Source organism: Ceratotherium simum, chromosome 38 (assembly GCF_057802395.1).
Source record: "Ceratotherium simum simum isolate JZ-2026a chromosome 38, ASM5780239v1, whole genome shotgun sequence".
Taxonomy (NCBI): Eukaryota; Metazoa; Chordata; class Mammalia; order Perissodactyla; family Rhinocerotidae; genus Ceratotherium; species Ceratotherium simum.
The window spans coordinates 21,137,011-21,156,864 of record NC_141937.1 but is presented as its reverse complement, the minus strand read 5'-3'; the positions used below and the strand labels follow the sequence as shown (position 1 = coordinate 21,156,864).

The following is a 19,854-nucleotide window of genomic DNA, read 5'->3' as shown; positions in this document are numbered from 1 at the left end:
AAAGTACAATAGCTGAAAGGAAGTACAGGGTGCTACAAAGGTTTAATTTACTTTCAAATAGGCAAAGCTTAAGCATGATTCAGTTGATAAGGATTAGGTGAATGGATGGGAAAATGTAGGAATAATTGATAGTATGAAGTTCTGAGACATGGGTGCGTGTAAATGTATATATATACGCACACACACATAGATACACCCCAGGGCAGCTCTTCGTTTCAAATTTTTATCACTAATGAAAGTTTGCACACAATATCAAAGTAAAGTTACTATCTGGGTTTGAGTAAAAACTTCCCTTGAAGTATAATATTGCAGATATCAGTCCCTAATATAGGCACATGTAGTCTAGGACAGATTTACATATTATCATAACAATAATAATACCACCACAACCACTAATATTTACTGAGCACTTTCTATGACTAGACATTGATCTACTTGCTATAGGAGAACTATTTAATCCTGACAACTCTATGAGGTAAAGAAAAGTCATTCATACAATAGAGTACAAAAATTTCCCTTTATAAATATTTTAAGGATGTGCTGTGACACAAATTATGTAGGCTTACTTATTATCTTCAGATCCTCCCATATTTCTAGCTTGTTTGAAGGCCTAAAGAAAAAAATCAGAAAATATGAAAATAACAACCAGGTAACATAACAGAAAACTATGAACTTTATACCTCTATATTTAATTATATTATATTACAGGATAACTGCCAAAAACAAAGCCCACAAAATATAGTAAAAAACAACTGCAATTTCAGTAACCAATGATAATAGCGATTTTCACTAGTACATTGGTAGATCATTCCAGTCTTTTTCCTCCTTCAGAGCATATGCATATATGTATTATAAAATCATACAGAAAAAGCAGGAAAAATGTTTCTTTCTTTCCCTCATTTACCTTTTTAAAAATAATGAAGCAGGTCCTATAATCCTTCAAAGGTAGATGATGAAGTATTTTTTGTTTTAAAGTATCATTACAAACACATGAATTTAAATTATATATATTCAATGTGTTTCAACCTACTGTAGTTATTATTCTTATTGATGTTCAGTATCTTATTGATACTATTCTTATTGATGATCCATTGCCCATCTTTGACTATTGTGGGGACTATTCGGTTGGTTTTTGAATCCTTTTGACATGACCCCATTAGTCTTTGAGAGCTTCCTTGCTTACTGACATGAAAAGTTCTTCTGGGTTCATCCTGTTCAATTCTTGCCGCAGACCTGAAATCATTACCCGTCCAAGAGTCCTGGTTCCTTGTAGTGGGATGTGGTAGTCTGAGACTGCAACCTTTGATTAAAGATATTCATTGCTACTGGGTAGGTCATTATTTCTAAGCCTTTTAGGTAGACTAAGCTACTAAATATGTGTGCGTGTATTTATTTATATGAACATATATTCAAAGAGATAAAATACACCATGAATTCATACTGACACTTCTAATTCAAAATTAGGACCACAGCAGGGCTGGCCCGGTGGCTCAAGTGTTTAAATGCACGCGCTCCGCTGCGGCGGCCCGGGGTTCGCCGGTTCGGATCCCGGGCGCGCACGGATGCACTGCTTGTCAGGCCATGCTGTGGCGGCGTCCCATATAAAGTGGAGGAGGATGGGCACGGATGTTAGCTCAGGGCCAAGCTTCCTCAGAAAGAGGACGATTGGCATCAGATGTTAGCTCAGGGCTGATCTTCCTCAAAAAAAAAAAAAAAAAAAAATAGGACCACAGGGTTTTCAACTTCATCTTGTTGATCTTACATCTGTATTTCTTTTTGTCCACACTAGAAATCAGTGAAACCAACATAATTACTAACCTGTTTCATCCCTCACTCTATGCACAACAGTCTCAGAACAGCAACAGCAATATTGAAAGAGTTTAAAGTTTTTGTTTTTTCAATTCTGTGTGCTCTAACAGTATATATCCCACTAAGAATATACAGTCAAATTGCTGCTTTAAAAGTCACCTGGCCTAGTTTCTGTCTTTGTGGTTATACCACTAACTAGATACACATTTAGGTTAATTTGATTTATTTTGCTATCACTTTTTAGACATTGCTTTTTAAACGCTAAATACAGTTTTATAAATATGTAAAATATTTATATGGTTCCAAAGTCAAATTTATACAACGCAGTATATTCAAAGAAGTCTGTTCCTATCCTCCTTCATTCTCTCCCCTTTTCACAGGTGACTATTAAAAAAATATACTTTAATTTGCCATCGTTTTGCTTTACATAAACAGATATGTGTGTATATTCATAACTGCCTCCTTAGATCAATGGTAGCATACTATACACATTTTTCTTTACCTTTTAAAAAAATATAACAATATATCCTGGAGATCATTCCACAGAAGTAGAAAGATGATAGTCACCTTTTTTTTTTTTTTAACCACAGCATAGTACTCCACTGTGTGGATGTATTATGTTGATGGAGTTCAGTGTTTTTCAGACCACCTATGTGGAAGGAACAGGTTTTTTTTTTTCTTTCTAATTTCCAATATGTCACCGACCAATACTTTTGTAAAATGCAATGAAAATAAATTATTAGAAAAATGAAATAAAAAACCACAAAGATATATAAAATACAAGCCCATATTCTTTATTATATTCAGACATAAATTTACACTTCAATAAGTTACCATTACAATTGTGGGATATTACTAGTTTCTTATCTTTCTTTGTCACTGAACAGACTCTCCAGCTTCAGTTATCGCTTTCCTAGATGGCACACGTTCAGAAGATATACGGAGTCAGGCCTGCAAGGTACTGCTGCAACCTTTAGCTAATGTTCAAGCCTCGTGGTGGAATGCCATACTTATTCTGATTAGATTGGGAATCAACCGAAATTCAAGGGTTAGATATTTTAATGCAAGTAAATCACATTTTCTTTTGAATGTTGCCCCAGAAAAACTTCAAAGTGCTTTTTACAGAAATCTAAGGTACTTAGTAGCAGCAGTCTGTGGAACGGCAATTAGAGTGTGTGCCTTGAAACTGTATTTCTTTGGGGTGACTTCAGTGGGAAAGGACAGAGTTATGGCCACCTAAGACATTTCTTTATGTTGACATTTACCATTTTTAGACCTTAAAAGTAGATTTAAAGTTATAAGATGAATAAGTTCTGGAGATCTAATGCACAGCATGATTAGTACTGTTAATAATAATGCATTGTATACTTGAAATTTGCTCAGAGAGTAAATCTTAAGTGTTCTCACCACACACACACACACAAAGGGTAACTATATGAGGTGATGGATATGTTAATTAGCTTGATTGTGGTAATCATTTCACAATGTACGCCTTTTCAAAAAACGAAAAAGAATTCACCTTACTATCTTTTTTAAAGATTCCGATTTCAAATTTATGTAGAACAAAGTAATTTTTAAGCAAAGATTCCTCTCAAATGATTTGTCTGATGGAAATGGATAACTCCAAGTTAAATATGAGACTCTTTAATGTCACTAAAACATCTGTTTAAGAATTAAACTAATCCTTTCACAATGTTATACCTCTCTTGTCATGGAGGATGTTTAAGATTCTTTGCCACTGAAAATTCACTGCCATTATCAATCTTCAATAAGTGTGTGGATTTTTAGTTGCTATTACAAAACTAATAAAACTATCAAATCTTTTATTTATTTCTGATTAGTTATTATCATAATTAGCTTAAAGAGAAAATTAACTTGCTTGACAGGCTTATATGAGACCGGAGTTGACTGAAAACTAATACAAAAGCAATCATAAGATTGGAGGCTTTATTTAATCACACTTTGTAAGGGCTCAAGCCCCACTTTAAGCAAATATTTTTCAAATGGACCCTTTTACTCCCAAATAGCAAACAGTAATTTCAAATCAAAAGAAAGGCGAGAAAAAATAACATTGAAATATTTAAAGAGGAAACAGCGAATAAGAACTGTTGCCCATCTTAAACTCTGAGGAATTTAAGAAATTCTCCTCTCTGTGTACTGAGTCAGGAAAGAGGAATGACAGCTTTTCTTTAAAGCTGTCCACGGTTATCCATCAAAACTAATCCCTTTCTTCTCTGGCCTCCCACATTTTCTCCCCATATTTTCCTTTTACTGTTTTACCACAGACTAAACATAATATGCCTTGAATATGATCATTTATTTCATCTACTTCCTCCTTTGGATGACAAGGTCTTAACAGGAAAGAGGCCTTATCTTAACTATCTTGAATCCCCCAAAGCACAGGGAACACAGGGCCTTGTAGGCAAGACACTCACCAGGAAGGAAGAGTGCCACTATGTTTACTGTGTCTCTTATGTTGCTTTTATAAAAGTGCTCTTCGCTTAGTTCATTTGTCCTGCCCCCCCAATAAGACTAAAACTGAAGGCAATTAAAATCTATTTCTTTTCTTTATCTCCTACTGATGTACATATTTCTTTATACTCTACTATGTACATACTGGTGGTAATTAAACATTTATCTGACTGAGAGTAATCTGCCTATATGCTTCTTCTTCATATAATTATATGAACTAATTTATAAATTAAACCTTACATCTGTAAGTAGTGATGAAAGTGTGTCAATCTTTAAGAATGATGAAATTTAGGGGGAAACCCCGTATCACTAGCATTATACTTTAATCAGATTAAAAAAAAATCCCAAGTATACAAATCTATTGCTATTTTGGGAGGTATTTTCTGACTATAGAAAATGTTTTCAAAGAAATTTCCCAGCTTGTTATTTAACCTGTTATTTCCTATCTGCAAAATGGAGATGATAATATCTGCTTCACAAGGATACTGTGAAAATTAAATGGGCGCATGTATGTAAAGTGTCTAGCACTGGCCTGGCACAGAGAGATTCTCCAGAAATAGCACTTCCTTCTCTCTGGCTATTGGAGGGGGAATACAAGGAAAGTGACTATTTCAGTAAATTTTCAGTGATGAAAATTTATTTAGTGAAACCATTTCCCCTCACGTTGTTCATTAAACTAATAACCCATCCTTCCAGAAGTCTTTTCAAAAGAACACAGCATCACACTACATTACAATTCCCGGACACATACTGCACTCCATACACAAGGTCATATGTGTGAAAGCGCTTTGTACACAGTAAACTGTCACGGTAAGGTGAACTGTCATTACGGTATGTTCATGTTACATTTGTACTTCACTTTGTTAATAACATAAAATGTAACTTCACATGCCTTAGTATCTAAAATGGACGTTCACATGCTTTACCTATTACACTGTAAACTCTTTAAGAAGCACAATGTTTGACATAACTTAGCTTCACATCATCTGGTTCAGGAACACTTGCAATAAGCATTCAATAACTAAATTTCTGAACAATGTTGAAATGACATCTTAGATCTATTTATATGAAACCAGAACACATACAAATACTGTTGACCTAAATGCTTTGTGGATCAAGGTAGAGCATAAATAAATGGACAAAATAAAATACGAATTCAATGATATAGTTAGTAAATATTTTTTCTAAATCAGCTTATACATTATATGCTTTAATTATAAAGAAAAATAAGGAAACAAAGATGTCTGAAAAGTATTTCAGTTCACTAGATAAACTTTAAGGTAGTGTATAAATGAAAAATGCTGTCACTTGCACTCACCTGTTTTTCAGCAGGGCTGTGAGGCTCTCAGAATTGAGCTGCTGCATTAAGGCCTCTCTCAGCGTTGGAAGCATGGACAGCACTGTGATACGAACAGAAAACACAAAGGTCACAAGTGATATGACTGCCCTCATTGAGAAATGCAGACTGTTTAGGCTACAGCACAGGACTAGCAGCTAGCAAGGGTTGGGAGGGAAGGTCAGAGCTAGAGTTTTCAAATTATCATGATTAATAATAATAAAAACTGATTATATACTAATGCGTCATTTATCTGCTTACGTGAAGTGGACAAACTTATACATGTACTATGATCACGGCAATGTGAACAAGGACACATAGAAGAAAGAATGGGAGCCATTATTCCTAGATGTTAACAGTGGTGGTCTTGGCAGCATGGATTATGGACAATTCTTTGTTTTTCTCTTCTTTTCTGTACTCCTCAATTGTTTTTACAATAAATGTTTATTTCTGATATAATAAAATGATTAAAAACATTTTTATCTTTAGCTATACTTTTTGCTTCATATTTTATTTCTAATTTTAGAAAAAAAGTTTATTAAATACTACAAAGCAAAAAGCATTTATAATCTCGACAAAAGAGTGTCAGGCTAGGAATTAAGAGCTGCGGAACCGCAGTTTTGGTTTTGCCAACAGCTACTGCCTGTAACTACCAAGAATAACAGAAAGATAAAATAAGATACAGAACTCTATGGGGAAAAGATTGCATGTAATTTATGGGAGTTGCTTTATTTATGGCTCCACACATGGTATAAGAAATGCTGGAGAAATCTACATGAATAAATTTAAAATGAGTTTCTAACACTAAGTATGTAATGAAAACAAAATGAAAAACTATCAAGAGCATCATAAGTGCCACATTCTAAAAGGAAAAACTTTAGTGCATGATTTTTTACTTCTTGACTAGGCAAGACATAGTAATTACAAAATCCATATTATTTTTTCTATAGAAAATTCAGCTGTTAACCTAGTCTAGACATTTATTTCAGCGCAGCACCATGTAGCTTCAGCATATTTCCTCCAGCTGTACCATTAAATCCCCAAGTCATGTAGACCATTAACTGAAGCAGTAGCTCAGGGCTAATGTAAGTGGTGGCTCATCTCTTAGTGTACGTGGTCTATATAACTAGCCCAAGCATGCTGTGTCACCTTACCCAAGAAAAAGCAAGGCTTTTCAGAAATATGTTCAGAAAATAGGGTAAGTAGGGAATTCGTTTAAAGATTATGTGGTATAACAACATGATTTGAGAGGAGTCTCTCCAACAATTCTCCTGAGACAGAAGAGCTTTTTACTTCCCACTTCAGCCTATTCATCCAAAAACAAGTCTGTTCTTCTAACCATCTGTATTAACACTGAACAAATATGTTTCTGTATCCAGCTGAATACAGCATTCATGACTTCCTGCAGCCATCTGCTCTCCAGGGTAAACATCCCCAGCCCAACCACAAATCACAAGCCGACCCTTCGCCAGCTGTGTGACCCTGAACAAATTACTGGACCTCTCTGTGCCTCAGTTCCCTCCTCTGTAAACTGAGGATAACACTGGATCTACCTTATAGGACTGTTGTAAGATTAATTGAGACACAGAAAGCATTTAGAATAGTGCTTCTTTGCACATGGCGAAGTTCAGTGAGTGTTAGCTCTCCTTCTTATCATCCTTATTTGGCTTCTTCTGACACATTCCAGTTTGTATCTTCTTAACACGTGAGAGGCAGAAATGGACCTGTACTCTGACTTTGATCTGAACCACACACTCTTTATTACTGTAGTCTAAGATTAAATTAGTATTTCTAGAAATCACATCATACTGTTTGTTCAAAACAGGCTTATGCTTAGCTAGAATTCCCAATCCTTACCCATCAATCCAAGCGGTAATTCTGTATTTGTACCACTGACTTTTAAAGCAAAACAATTCATTTATTCCAGTCTCGCACTTAAAAGGGACAAGACTATTTTGCATCCTGAAACTTCACTTGTGGTGTCAGCTATGTGTCCAAGCATTGTGGCGTGTGTAAATTTAATAAGCACTCCTCCCAAATCTTTAGTAAAATCATGAGGAAGATAAAGCCAATGGGCAGGGCACAGAAGCGTTCCATTAGACAGATGCTTTCAAATTGGAACCAACTACCCAGGTAAAAAACTAGTTATATTTACTGAAAAGTACTAAATTTTTTTTAGTATATCCATTACATCTTATTCAAAAGGATAGAAATTTAATCATATGATTGTAAGCCCATTTCCAACGCATACCAGAAGGCTAATTTGGAAAGGTTTTCAGTGAACCTGTATTTTGGCTCCTACTGATCACCATATTTTATTTTCAGTCGTCTATAGTCAGCTATTTATTCATCTGAGCATTGTGGTGGTCATGGAAATGTGCCACCCACGTCTTCCGTGGGGAGGAGCACAGTTAACTGACAGCCTCAGCAGCCATCCCTCTGGATCCATTATGGCGTCTGCACCGCTCCCAGCCAATGACAGTGCTTGGTGGGGATACCGACACAGGCCCATTCCTGCGGGACCCCTCTACCAGGGAACTCTGGCTTGGGGATTCCCTATTGGCCTGCCAAAACTTTCTTGGAACTGTGCTGTAGTGGGAGACTCTTCTTACCTAATGTTCCTTCCCTCTCTGTTTCCATTCATGGGTCAGACCTGCACTTTCCATGCCCACTGCTGCTCCCTCCCCCTTATGATTCACAGGTGTTTCCCCCAGTAAGTCTAGTCCCATCTTAGCATCTGCTTCCCAGAGGACCCAAAGTGACCACAGGTCCCTGTCAATATGAGATGTATTTTGAGATCCCAGGACCCACCTTTTTCTATTTTCTGAAAATTTGAGTAATAACCAGAAATGGACTGTTCTTATGCCCTAAAAATTCACTAAAATGTCCTTGGCAGCACCACATTAAATGCTAAATATCAATTTAAAGAATTACGCAATTTTTAAAAAGTTATCATTTACTGAGTATTTATTATGTACCAAGCACTTTATATGCATTATCTCATCACATTCTCACAAAACACGTATGAACTGGGTTTTATGATGATCATTTTCTAGAGGACACAGAATGAGATTCAGATTTGCCCAACACACACAGATGTTACAAGGCAACACTGGGAACTGACCCAGATCTGCCTTTCCCTCGAGCCTGTGCTCTTACTCACCAGGCCTTATCGAGTTGTCATTACATACAGTATTTACGATTACTACTTGCTTTATAGAATGAAGTATTATTACTTCAAATATTAAAAATCATATCCCAGCTGTAACTTTGGATGTGTCTCTCAACCTTAACCTCAGCTTTTCTATCTGTCAAATGAGACTGAACTAATAATAAAGTCATTTCCACTCTGAAAAAAATTTTACTTTCAAAATTGAACAAAGAGAACCCACCTTCAAAAGTTTTTTCCTAAATTAATTGTTCTTGAAAGAAATGTTAAAGGATTAAGCTTTTTTAAACAATAAAAAAGAAAAACAGGTTTGACGTGGATCTGAGAACTAACTCTTCAAGGAGTTATGTCCGTTATAACATAACACCTTGTTCTCTTCAAATATGGGCAGCTGATTTTGCGGTGGCAGCCGCCCAGGAGGTTTACCATTAATTAACATGGACTGAGTGTAGTACTGCACTGGACTTACAGGTCTGCAGCTGTCTACCGTAAATTTAACACACTCATGACTCTCTACTATGACACAGAAGGCCCAACGGGATGAGCCCACCCCTGTAGCCTGACCTCCTAGCACTCTCCCATTGCTCATTCTGTTCTAGCTACACAGCCTTTTTGCTGTTTCTTGGACGTGCCAAACTTGTTCCCACCTCAGACATTTTGCATGGCTCCCTCCACTGTACGGTCAGGTTTCTCCTCAAATAGGCCTGATCTGCTGACTACCCTGTCTTTGCTCCACTCCTCACACAGCTTTATTCTCCTTATAGCAGCCATCATTGCCTATAGTTATTTATTTGCTGTTTATCATCTTTTTCTCTCACTAGCATATGAACTCTGAAGGTCAGGGATTTTTTTTTTTATTGTTCACCTTCTATCTCCCCAGTGCTGGGTAACCGAAGTATTTACCTAATGAATAAATAAAATGAATGAACAGGCATTTATAGTGTATATTGATTTACAGTGATTTTTAAAATCCACATTAAATGATGTATTTCAGTTAAATCATGTAAATACTTGCTAGATTTATCGTTCTTCCTTTGTCTTTTCCTCTAACTTTGGTCCTGACATATGCAAATTAACACAAATCATCAAGTAGCTTTATACAGGTACAAATATTTCTCTTTGCCTTACCTGTCATATTGCAAGTCCTCTGGTTACTTTCAAAATGATACTGTCGTCGGGCCTGGGCAATGTATTCTGCAGCCTCCCTTTCTTGTATTTCTCTGATTTTCTTCTGCCCATATTTCCCCAGGATATATACTCCTAAAATTATTTTTTTTAAAACAAGCTAGTATATTAATTCAGTTAATTAGAGTATTAAAAATTCCAAACAGTATTTTTAACCAGCTTTATCCAAACAGAAGGCTTATATTAGTGACAAGCTAAAAATTACAACTTTTAAAAACCTAAATTAAAGAATTGTGACCTAAAGAGAAGGAAAAAGAGATTGTCATTTTAATAGCCAAGGGCAGATGGGTACAGAAGGACCAGGTCTGGAGAAACATAAAGGAATTAAGTCTACAAAGTCTGGCCATGCCCTTAATAGTGAACTGGAGATATTCTAAATGTCCAGCAATGGGGAATTGTTTAAACAAATTATGTTTTATCCAGACAATGGAATCTTACATAGCTATTAAAAACTACATTGTCAATAGTTAATGACTCAAGGAAATATCCATATTATATTGTTAGATGATAAAATAAGATCCTGGAAGTTTTGCTTTTAACAAATGTAAGTAGATGCACAGAAAAACATGGGTTTTAATTTCTAACATATAATCAACAATGATTATTGTTGAGCAGTGGGATAGCAGGTGATTTTTTCCCTCTGTTTGATTCTCTATATTTTCCATATAGTCTTCAAACAACATATAATACTTTTTAAAAATATAAGATAATTTTAAAAGGAAGAACAAAAGAAAGATAGGTAGTCAGGCAGACATCTAAAATTAGTAACTTAAGTGAAAAAGGGAGGGAGAAGAGGCTACAAAAATTCCTAAATTATAACACTGTAGTATAAAAATACAGGTGGGGTCATGTGGCCTGCAAGTTACTTTCACACATTTCAGCACGGACAGTATGATATAAATGCGCATATTTTGGTCCATACCCTAGGGGCAGTCAGCTGTCCAGCTGGGAATTTGAACACTCCAGAGTGGTCAGTTAGCATGTGATCGAAAGCCAAACTCCAAGGTTTAAGCACTTCAACTAACTTTTAGCTAGCATAATGAATACTGGAAACAGATTTTCATTAGTAGTGTTTAAGATACTGGATTAGCCAAAACATTTTAGTACTACTCACTTGAAAAAGAATATACGAATCTAGCAAGTCCTTCCCCCTTAGGAATAGCTTAGCCTCGAATCCTCAGCTGCTAGTCTGGAGAATTCTCAGTCAAAGGAGTTAACCAAAAGGCCAGCAGAGTCCTCTACAGCTAGAACGCTGCTGCTTCTGCTTCAGGTAAATCCTTTATGCATGGTTCTGTTGTAGCACCAAAAAAAGACACTGGGACTTCAATAGGTTTACTCAACAAGTTATGATACAGTTTATCTCTGCTTGCTAATAGATGTTTGCATGTGTGCCAGAATTCGTTTCATTATAACCTGGCAACAAGGTTGCAGGGCAGTAACTAATCCTCACCTGCCTCCAGCTGTCTGTGGCCCCCAATATCTACCAAAAAGAACCTTAGTACTGTGCATGACCTAAATAATTGGATTTGATCTGTTTGTCACAGTTTGGGAAGGAGGCAGCCCTCTAGGAACTGCAAACACATATTCTGAATTATTTCACCAATATAAGCATTACACATGAACTGATAACATGCTATATGTTCTTAAAAATAATAGTTCAGGGGCTGGCCCACTGGCGCAAGCGGTTAAGTGTGCGCGCTCCGCTGCGGTGGCCCGGGGTCCGCCGGTTCGGATCCCAGGCGCGCACCGGCACACTGCTTGTTAGGCCATGCTGTGGCGGCGTCCCATATAAAGTGGAGGAAGACAAGCATGGATGTTAGTCCAGGGCCAGTATTCCTCAGCAAAAAAGAGGATTGGCAGATGTTAGCTCAGGGCCGATCTTCCTCACACACACACACACAAATAATAGTTCAGTAAAAGGGTATGTGCAACAAATAATTAGACAGAAATAAAGTATGATTGCTATGTTTGTACAAATAAATATTATAATCATGCTTAAAGAACAAATAAAAGTTCATATAAGTGGCTTCACAGACACCTTTCTTATAATCCATCCTTAATCAATTGGTGACAATGTCACAATACGAACAGAATGAAGAAACTACTTATGTTTTACAAAGTAACCCTTTGACGGGCAACTCTATTTACATACCAACTACTTCTCAAAGAATTGCTTGAATTTAATTTGCACAACAGAATGCTAAAAGTTATGTATAAAATGATTATTATTTCTCAAATAATTGTAATAGTATAAAATGAAATGTTGTAATGACACTCTTTGTATAGCTAAGAATTTCCTGGAATAACAGTAAATTTGACTGGTATATGTGTTTTCCTGGGGAGAAGGTCCATTGCGTTCATTAGATTCTCAACAGGGTTTGATAAAAATTTTTCAGGCTACCATATTTGTTTGATAAATGCAGTATATTCTAACTAAAGCTGAAAGAAGAAAATGAATTGTTATGGGTTGAAGTGTGTCATCCCCCAAAATTCATATTTGAAGCCCCAGTACTTCAGAATGTGACCTTAATTGGAGACAGGGCCTTTACAGAGGTAATCTAGTTAAAAGGTCATTAGGGTGGGCCCTAATCCATTATGACTGGTGTTCCTATAAGAAGAGGAAACTTGGATACAGACATGTATAGTGAAGATGATGTAAAGACAGAGGGAGGAGATGGCCATCTAGAAGCTAACAATATGGACCTGGAACAGATCTTTCTCTCACAGCCCTCAGAAGGAACAAATCCTGCCAGCACACTTCTGGCTTCCAGAATTGTGAGTCAGTAAATTTCTATTGCTTTAAGCCACTCAGTTTGTGGTACTTTGTTATGGCAGCGCTAGCAAACTAATAAATGGAATTAGGCTAAAATCCCTCAATCCATTATTTTTCTTGACTTAGCAGTGAAGTAAGTACATACACAAGGTCTAATTTACCCAGGCTCTCTTTCTCAAAATTCATAGATTCTGATTCTGTCAGATTTGTCTCCCTAGGAAAATAGGAATGAAGGTAGAGAATTCATTAGCTAAAATATGGAGCTCAGGATCAACTATACACTGGGCTGGCTGCCTGAATTCTGGCTTGGAAGATAGTAGATATTGATGGCTGTGGGACCAACGAGGTAGGGAACTTGGAGCCAGTCCCGTCTTCTCTTTTGGTCTAAATTTCGTTCTTTGTTTTTTCTTAAATTATTATTATTATTTTTTTAATTTTTTCATATTAGACTTTATTTTTATTTATTTATTTTTTGGAAGGAAGATTAGCCCTGAGCTAACATCTGTCATCAGTCCTCCTCTTTTTGCTGAGGAAGCCTGGCCGTGGGCTAGCATCCGTGCCCATCTTCCTCTACTTTATATGGGACGCCGCCACAGCATGGCTTGACAAGCGGTGTGTTGGTAAGCGCCCGGGATCCGAACCTGCGAACCCTGGGCCGCCGCAGCAGAGTGCACGCACTTAACTGCTGCACCACCAGGCCAGCCCCCTAAATTTCTTCATTCATAAAATTTCATTACAGAATTATATGGGATTTATATGATTATATTGATGTGACTATATGATTATATGAGCTTTCAAGTTTCTTCTGTAGCTATGACTTTATGGATAATGAAAACATTCACCAAATACCTCAAAAAAATAAACGTAAAATGTTTTGAGGTTTCCTTTCAGAACACTGCTGGTAAAGCAAAATATCTTCTAGTTTTTCCATATAATAAATATGGGTTTTCAAAACCATCTCAATCTTCTCTTCCTGGATGAAAATCTCTGCAATACAACTATTTTACTAGATTAATAATTTCAATAAGAGTTCGAAAATAATCTGTTAACATCGTTCTCAAACCAACAGACCTGCCATTCTGATTCTATTTCAGAAATATTTTCTAAATCTTGCCACTGTACTCCAACTCCCTCATCACTGTCTTCATTCAGACCCTGAATATTAACGCTCTTGAACAGGTTTGACAGCTTCCTAACTTTCCTCTTTTGTTTCTGGTCTCACACCTTTCCAATCCATCTTTTATATGCAAAGCGATTTTCTGAAACTTAAATCTGACATTCTTGTGTTTAAATTGCTTCAACACCCTGCCATCACTTCTTAACAGGCATTCTCTGTTCCACTCAGAATTGGTTGGGGGTACTTGTCAAAAATGTAGTCTTTAAGGAAGTTCCTCGAAAACATCCCCAAATGTCTTGTCTTATACGATGCTGCACCCCCAATACATAATATTGGTACAAATCGGAGCTCAATAAATATTTGCTGAATGAATTAACGAATTAATGAACTGCACTCCGGACCTAAAGAATTAGAATCTGGGCAAAAGGATTCTATATATTTTTTTTTTTTTAAAGATTTTATTTATTTTATTTTTCCCCCCAAAGCCCCAGTGGATAGTTGTGTGTCGTAGCTGCACATCCTTCTAGTTGCTGTATGTGGGACTCGGCCTCAGGATGAACGGAGAAGTGGTGCCTCGATGCGCACCCGGGATCCGAACCCGGGCCACCAGTATCGCAGCGCGCGCACTTAACCACCAAGCCACAGGGCCGGCCCATGGATTCTATATTTTTATTAAGCCCCGTAAGTGACTGTTGTCCGTACTAAAGTCTGAGAAGCACTGATACACAGGATAACGTCCAAATTCAGAAGAACGGCACAATAAGGAAGGCCTTCACAATTTGCACTCAGCTAGTTCTCCAAATTCATCTTGTGCCACTCCCCATTTGCTCCCTGTGCTTAGCTGTAGTGAGATACACTTGGATTCATCAAAAGCGATGTCTCTGTATCTGCTGGACATCCCTCTTTCCTGCTTGGCCCCTTCTCCTCTGTTAGCTGTACAACTTCACTCAAGTGGAGTCTTGAGTGAAGCTTGCCAGACATCTTCCCATTTCTCTCTCCTTGATACTCCCACAGCACCCGGCTCTGTTATGGTACTATAATTCTATCACTGTACCACTTCTGTTTATTTCCATTTCTGCTTTCCAGACTGCACTGTGAGTTCCTCAATGTCAAGAACTGTGACTTCTTCCTTTGTGTTTCCAGAGCCCGATGTAGTGAGAGTAGGCTCTTACTCTCAGTCAAATGTTTATTGAATGAAAGAATGAATGAATGAATAAATGAAAAACTGAAAAGACCAGAAATTACAGGGATTACGATATAAAATATAAACCAATGCTCTGGGATTTTTGGAAATCAGTAAGCCAATAAATATGAATCTGGTTGTTCTCTGTTCTGCAACACTTTCTCTAGTGTAGTGGTTTTCAAAGCGTGGCTTGGAAACTCCTGAGGTGTTTAATACCCTCCCAGGGGATCTGTGCATCAAAACTATTTTCGTAATTACACTAAAATGCTATTTGCCTTTTTCATTTTCATTCTCCCATGATTGTACAGTGGAGTATTCTAGAGGCTACATAACACGTCGTATCACAACTGACTGAATGCATGAAGAGATATGAGAACCCAGCTTTCTTCAATTAAGCCAGACAGTAAAGAGATTTTCAAAAATGTAAAATAATGCCACTCTTCTCACTATTTTTTTTTGAAAATATTTATGTTAAGAAGTAATGGGTTTGCTATTGTTATTTTAAAATTAATTAATATTTAAAAAATTTCTTGGTTTTAATTTCTAAAATGGCAACTATTAATAGATACAAATTTTAAAAAGCTCTTTAGAGCCCTTCATTTTTAAAAGTGTAAAGTAAACCTCAGGCCAAAAAGTTTGAGAACCACTGCTCTAGTCTTTTCATAAATTGGTCAAATTGTACCAATTGGTCTAAAGCAGTTACTATCCAAAATGCAGGAAATTCCTACTTAAGAAGGCCTGTTACTCAAAGTTTTTACTTAGGTTTTTTCCCACTGAAGGGCCAAACTTCTTTGAGCAGGCATGTTGGTATCTTACCTAGCTTTCAGGCCTGTCAAAATGTACCTCTTCTTCCCTTTAGTCCTTTCCTAATGTTTTACAATTGCACGTGCTATCTGCCGGTTTAATCTGTAGGGCATTTTTTTCAGCTCTCTTATTGTTTTGTATTTTAATTATTTGTATACCTGTTGCTATGGTCTGAACGTTTGTGTTCCCTCAAAATCCATATGTTGAAATCCTAATGCCTGATGGGATGGTATTAGGAAGTGGGGTCTTTGGGGGTGATTAGATCACGAGGGTGGAGCCCTCATGAAGGGGATTAGCGTTCTTATAAAAGGGACTTCACAGAGATCCCTAGCCCTTCTGCCACATGGGGATACAACAAGAAGTCTGCAACTTGCAAGTGGGCCCTCGTCTAACCATGCTGGCACCCTGATCTTGGACTTCCTGTCTCCAGAACTGTAAGAAATACATTCCTGTTGTTTATAAGCCACCAAGTCTGTGTATTTTGTTATAGCAGCCTGAATGGACTAAGACACTTGTTTTTCATCCCTATCAGACCATGAAATCCATGAAGGCAAAGTGGTCCAGTGTGGAAAGAGAATGTAGGATCTCTTGGGGATCTAATACACCTGGGTCTGAATTCTAGCTTCCTTGTTACTAGCTCTGAGACCCTGGGCAAGTTTCTTAAGTTCTTAGTGCTCTAGTTCCCATATTTTTGAATGAGGATAACAATAACTACCCTAGTTGTCATCCATACCGAATAGAAGAACTCAGCACAGTGGCCACAGTGCCCCCAATAAATGGCAGCTATTACTATTAAACATCTCTGTAAATCTTGTAATTCCAATCATATTACCTTCAACACTACAGGCACTCGATAAATATTTCTTAAATTAGATTAACTGAAATGTAACACGTTATAGGACCTTTCCCCTGAAGCAGAAAGAATATGAGGCTCAAATAAATGCCAATCTACAGTCATCTACTCTTTTTTCTTTTTAGATTGATCTCCTTTTTTGTTTTAAAACACTAGCATTATTTTCTCTTTCTGTCCCTCTGAACCTTTTTCTTTCTTTTTCATTCCTCTTAATCTGTAACTATGAAGCTCTCAATAGGTTTTTGAAAAAATCTATAACTATTTCTTAAGTATTATACTCTTTTGCTTCCCCTACGATTATTTCTAATCCACCATTACGTTGTTCTACAAGTCTGATGGGGTACGCTATTCTTTCTGAGATTGCTAAAGACAGATTATTTTCCTTCCTTGAGTAGTGGTAAAAATATTTCATTTATACTTCTTCCGTCACACATATATCTTTAGCTTCTACAAATAAAATGGATTCAGTAGTCTTAGCATAATTTAAATACACATTAAATGTCAGTGGCTGACGATACTGGAAAATACATTTTATCTATAAAGGATTTCTCAAAGAATGTGATAAAAATTTACATTTGCTCATTATCGATTTATGATAGACCTCAGAGACAAGGAAAAGACTCTCCTTGCCTAATCAACAGGAAGCCTTTTTCAAACTTTCAAGAATCAATAGATCTGAATTATTGATGCTAAAAGTATTGCTAATTTCAAATTGTTTAGGCGCAACGGAATATAATCTACTTGTAAAAGAAAAGCAATCAAATTCTTTGGGAAACTTCTGTTCTTGTTTTTTATTTACTTCTGTTTTTTAAGTACCTCTGTAACAAAAGCATGTAGTTAGTGATAAGGTCTCTCGAAAAACTCAAATTCTAAAAATTCCCTCTTAATTCCCACATTTCCTTCTCCTACACCTCACGAGGCTTTTTATTCTCTCCTTCAAATCTCTGCATATTACGACATGACCATTATATGAGGAAATGGCTCTCAAGATTGTTATTTTATCTGTTTCTAAACGTCAGCCTGTGCAACCCAGTTATGACAGCTGGGTGGGCTTTGATCCCAACCTTGAAGAGCCTGAGAAAGATTGCACAACATCCCGCAAGCGCTTTCCTACTGCATAATTTACTGCATAGTTTACATTCTAAAATAGCAGAAACAGACCCAAAATATCGGTTTGTGTCTCTCTTGTCTAGTATATATTTTCCAGCCCGTCAGCACAACCGTGCTGTTTTCAAAAATTCAGATGAACTTGAAACAACGCTCCAAGTGCAGGCTTAGGTAACTCTCCTGGATTATTATGAAACTTCTGCCAAGAGTGCAAGCCAAACAAAGGACCCAGAGTGCCAAACAGAAAGAAACAAAGAATCTCACAAGGAACCAACAGAAGAGAAGGAAGAAACATGTGTCTGTAAGAGAAGGGTGCCTTGAAACAGAAACTTCATGGTGGTGGGTTCTCCACACGCCCATAAGAAAGGACAGGCGAGAAGCAGAGGAAGGGGCAGCGTGCGGGCAAAGGGCAGATTCCCAGGTGCAGAGACGGACAGGACCTTGGTCTGTCCCCCGGCTCCCCACCCGATGGCTGAATGAATCCCCTCTCCATCCCCCGCATTATGGTCGCCTGTCTCTATTTCAGAAGTCACCTTTCTCCCACCCCTGCTCCCCCTTTCCAAGAAGGCTGTCACCCACCTCCGAGGACCGTGCCCAGGAAGATGCACTTCTTTTTGTGACGTTTCAGAAAATTCCACGTAGACCTCAGCATCCTCAGGCCCCGGGGGCGCGGGCTGCCTAGGGCTGGTGGGGGGTCACCGGAAGGCCGTTTCCTCGCCCCCCGGCCGCGAGGACCCTGCAGGACCGCCGCCGTCGGCGCGCTCAGAAGCCGCCAACGCGACTTCCCGCAGAGCCCGGCGCCGGGGCGGGCAGGGGGCGTGGCCTCGAGGCGCCGCCGCCGCCGCTCATTGGGCAGGGGCGCCCGGGTCCGCCCGGAATGCGCTCCCCGGTGCGTCTCCGGTCGGCTCCCCCGGAAACCGGAGCCCGCACCCTCCGCGTTCCGTGGCGGCGGCCCCCGTCGGGATGGAGGCGGCGGCGGCGGCGTCCAGCGCGAGCTCGGTGTCGCCGGAGGAGACCGAGAAGTGGATGGAGGAGGCCATGCAGATGGTGAGGAGCCGGGAGGGGAGGCCGCGGGCGGGGGCGTTCTCCGCGCCTCCCCGGCCCGCGCGCTCGGGCAGACGGCCCGGGGGCGCCTGCTCGTCGCGCTGGTCTCCGTGGCGTCGCGGGCTCTGGGTGGACGCCGGCTCTCCCGGGCTGGAGGTGTCCTGAGCCCGCTCTCTCGGGGGCTCGGGGGAGGCAGAGAGGAGACACACAAGTCTTGCTCTGTCACGCGCGTGGAGTGTGCGCCACGCTTACCCCTGTGCCGCTGCTGCGGCCCGTGCGTGTGGACACGCCCGCCCACCCGCGCAGTCACCTCGTTTATGACCCCTGGAACCCACCCAGGGGAAGGCAGGAGCCCGAGGCTGTCTCTGGTAGAGAGCAGGGTGAAGCCACGACCCTGTGCAGGCAGGTTTTGCCATTCATTCACTCATTCACTCATCCATTCAGCCAGCCATCCACTGTCCATCCATCGTCCATCCATTCATTCATTCACTCATCTATCCATCCATCCACCGTCCATCCATCATCCATCCATTCATCCATTCATTCATTCATTCATTCACTTATCCGTCCACAGTCCATCCATCCATTCATTCACTCATCCATCCATCCATCTACCGTCTGTCCATCCATCCATCCGTCCGTCCATCCATCCACCCAGCCCCCCACCCACCCACCCACCCATCCATCCATCCATCCATCCACCCACGTCCATCCATCCACCATCCATCCATTCATTCATTCACTCATCCATCCATCCATCCATCCACCCGTCCATCCATACATCCATTCATCCACCCACCCATCCTATGCCGTCTGTCCTGATACTTCTTCCCTTAGCAAGATAAAGCAAAGTCCTGTACAGACGGATTTTGCCATTCATTCATTCACTCATTGATTCATCCATCCGTCCACCCGTCCACCCATCCATCCATCCACACACCCACCCATCCATCCACCCCCCACCCACCCATTCATCCATCCATCCACCTACTCACTCACCCA

At 39.2% G+C, this 19,854-nt stretch overlaps 2 protein-coding genes across 2 annotated transcripts in view; one reads left to right on the top strand and one right to left on the bottom strand.

Annotated features, from left to right (window-relative positions):
- Positions 1 to 18,599, bottom strand: part of PEX3 (peroxisomal biogenesis factor 3) — a 40,838-nt gene extending 22,239 nt beyond the window's left edge. The window contains exons 1-4 of the mRNA XM_004440970.3: positions 18,388 to 18,599; positions 9,915 to 10,046; positions 5,600 to 5,681; positions 567 to 610 (exon numbers count right to left, since the gene is read on the bottom strand). Of these exons, the coding sequence (XP_004441027.1) occupies positions 567 to 610; positions 5,600 to 5,681; positions 9,915 to 10,046; positions 18,388 to 18,460 (331 nt within the window). The 5' untranslated portion in view covers positions 18,461 to 18,599. The remainder of the gene's footprint in view (positions 1 to 566; positions 611 to 5,599; positions 5,682 to 9,914; positions 10,047 to 18,387) is intronic.
- Positions 18,600 to 18,759: 160 nt separating this feature from the next.
- The window catches only part of ADAT2 (adenosine deaminase tRNA specific 2), a 31,422-nt gene continuing 30,327 nt past the window's right edge, over positions 18,760 to 19,854 (top strand). The window contains exon 1 of the mRNA XM_004440971.3: positions 18,760 to 18,855. Coding sequence (XP_004441028.1) covers positions 18,772 to 18,855 — 84 coding nt within the window. The 5' untranslated portion in view covers positions 18,760 to 18,771. The remainder of the gene's footprint in view (positions 18,856 to 19,854) is intronic.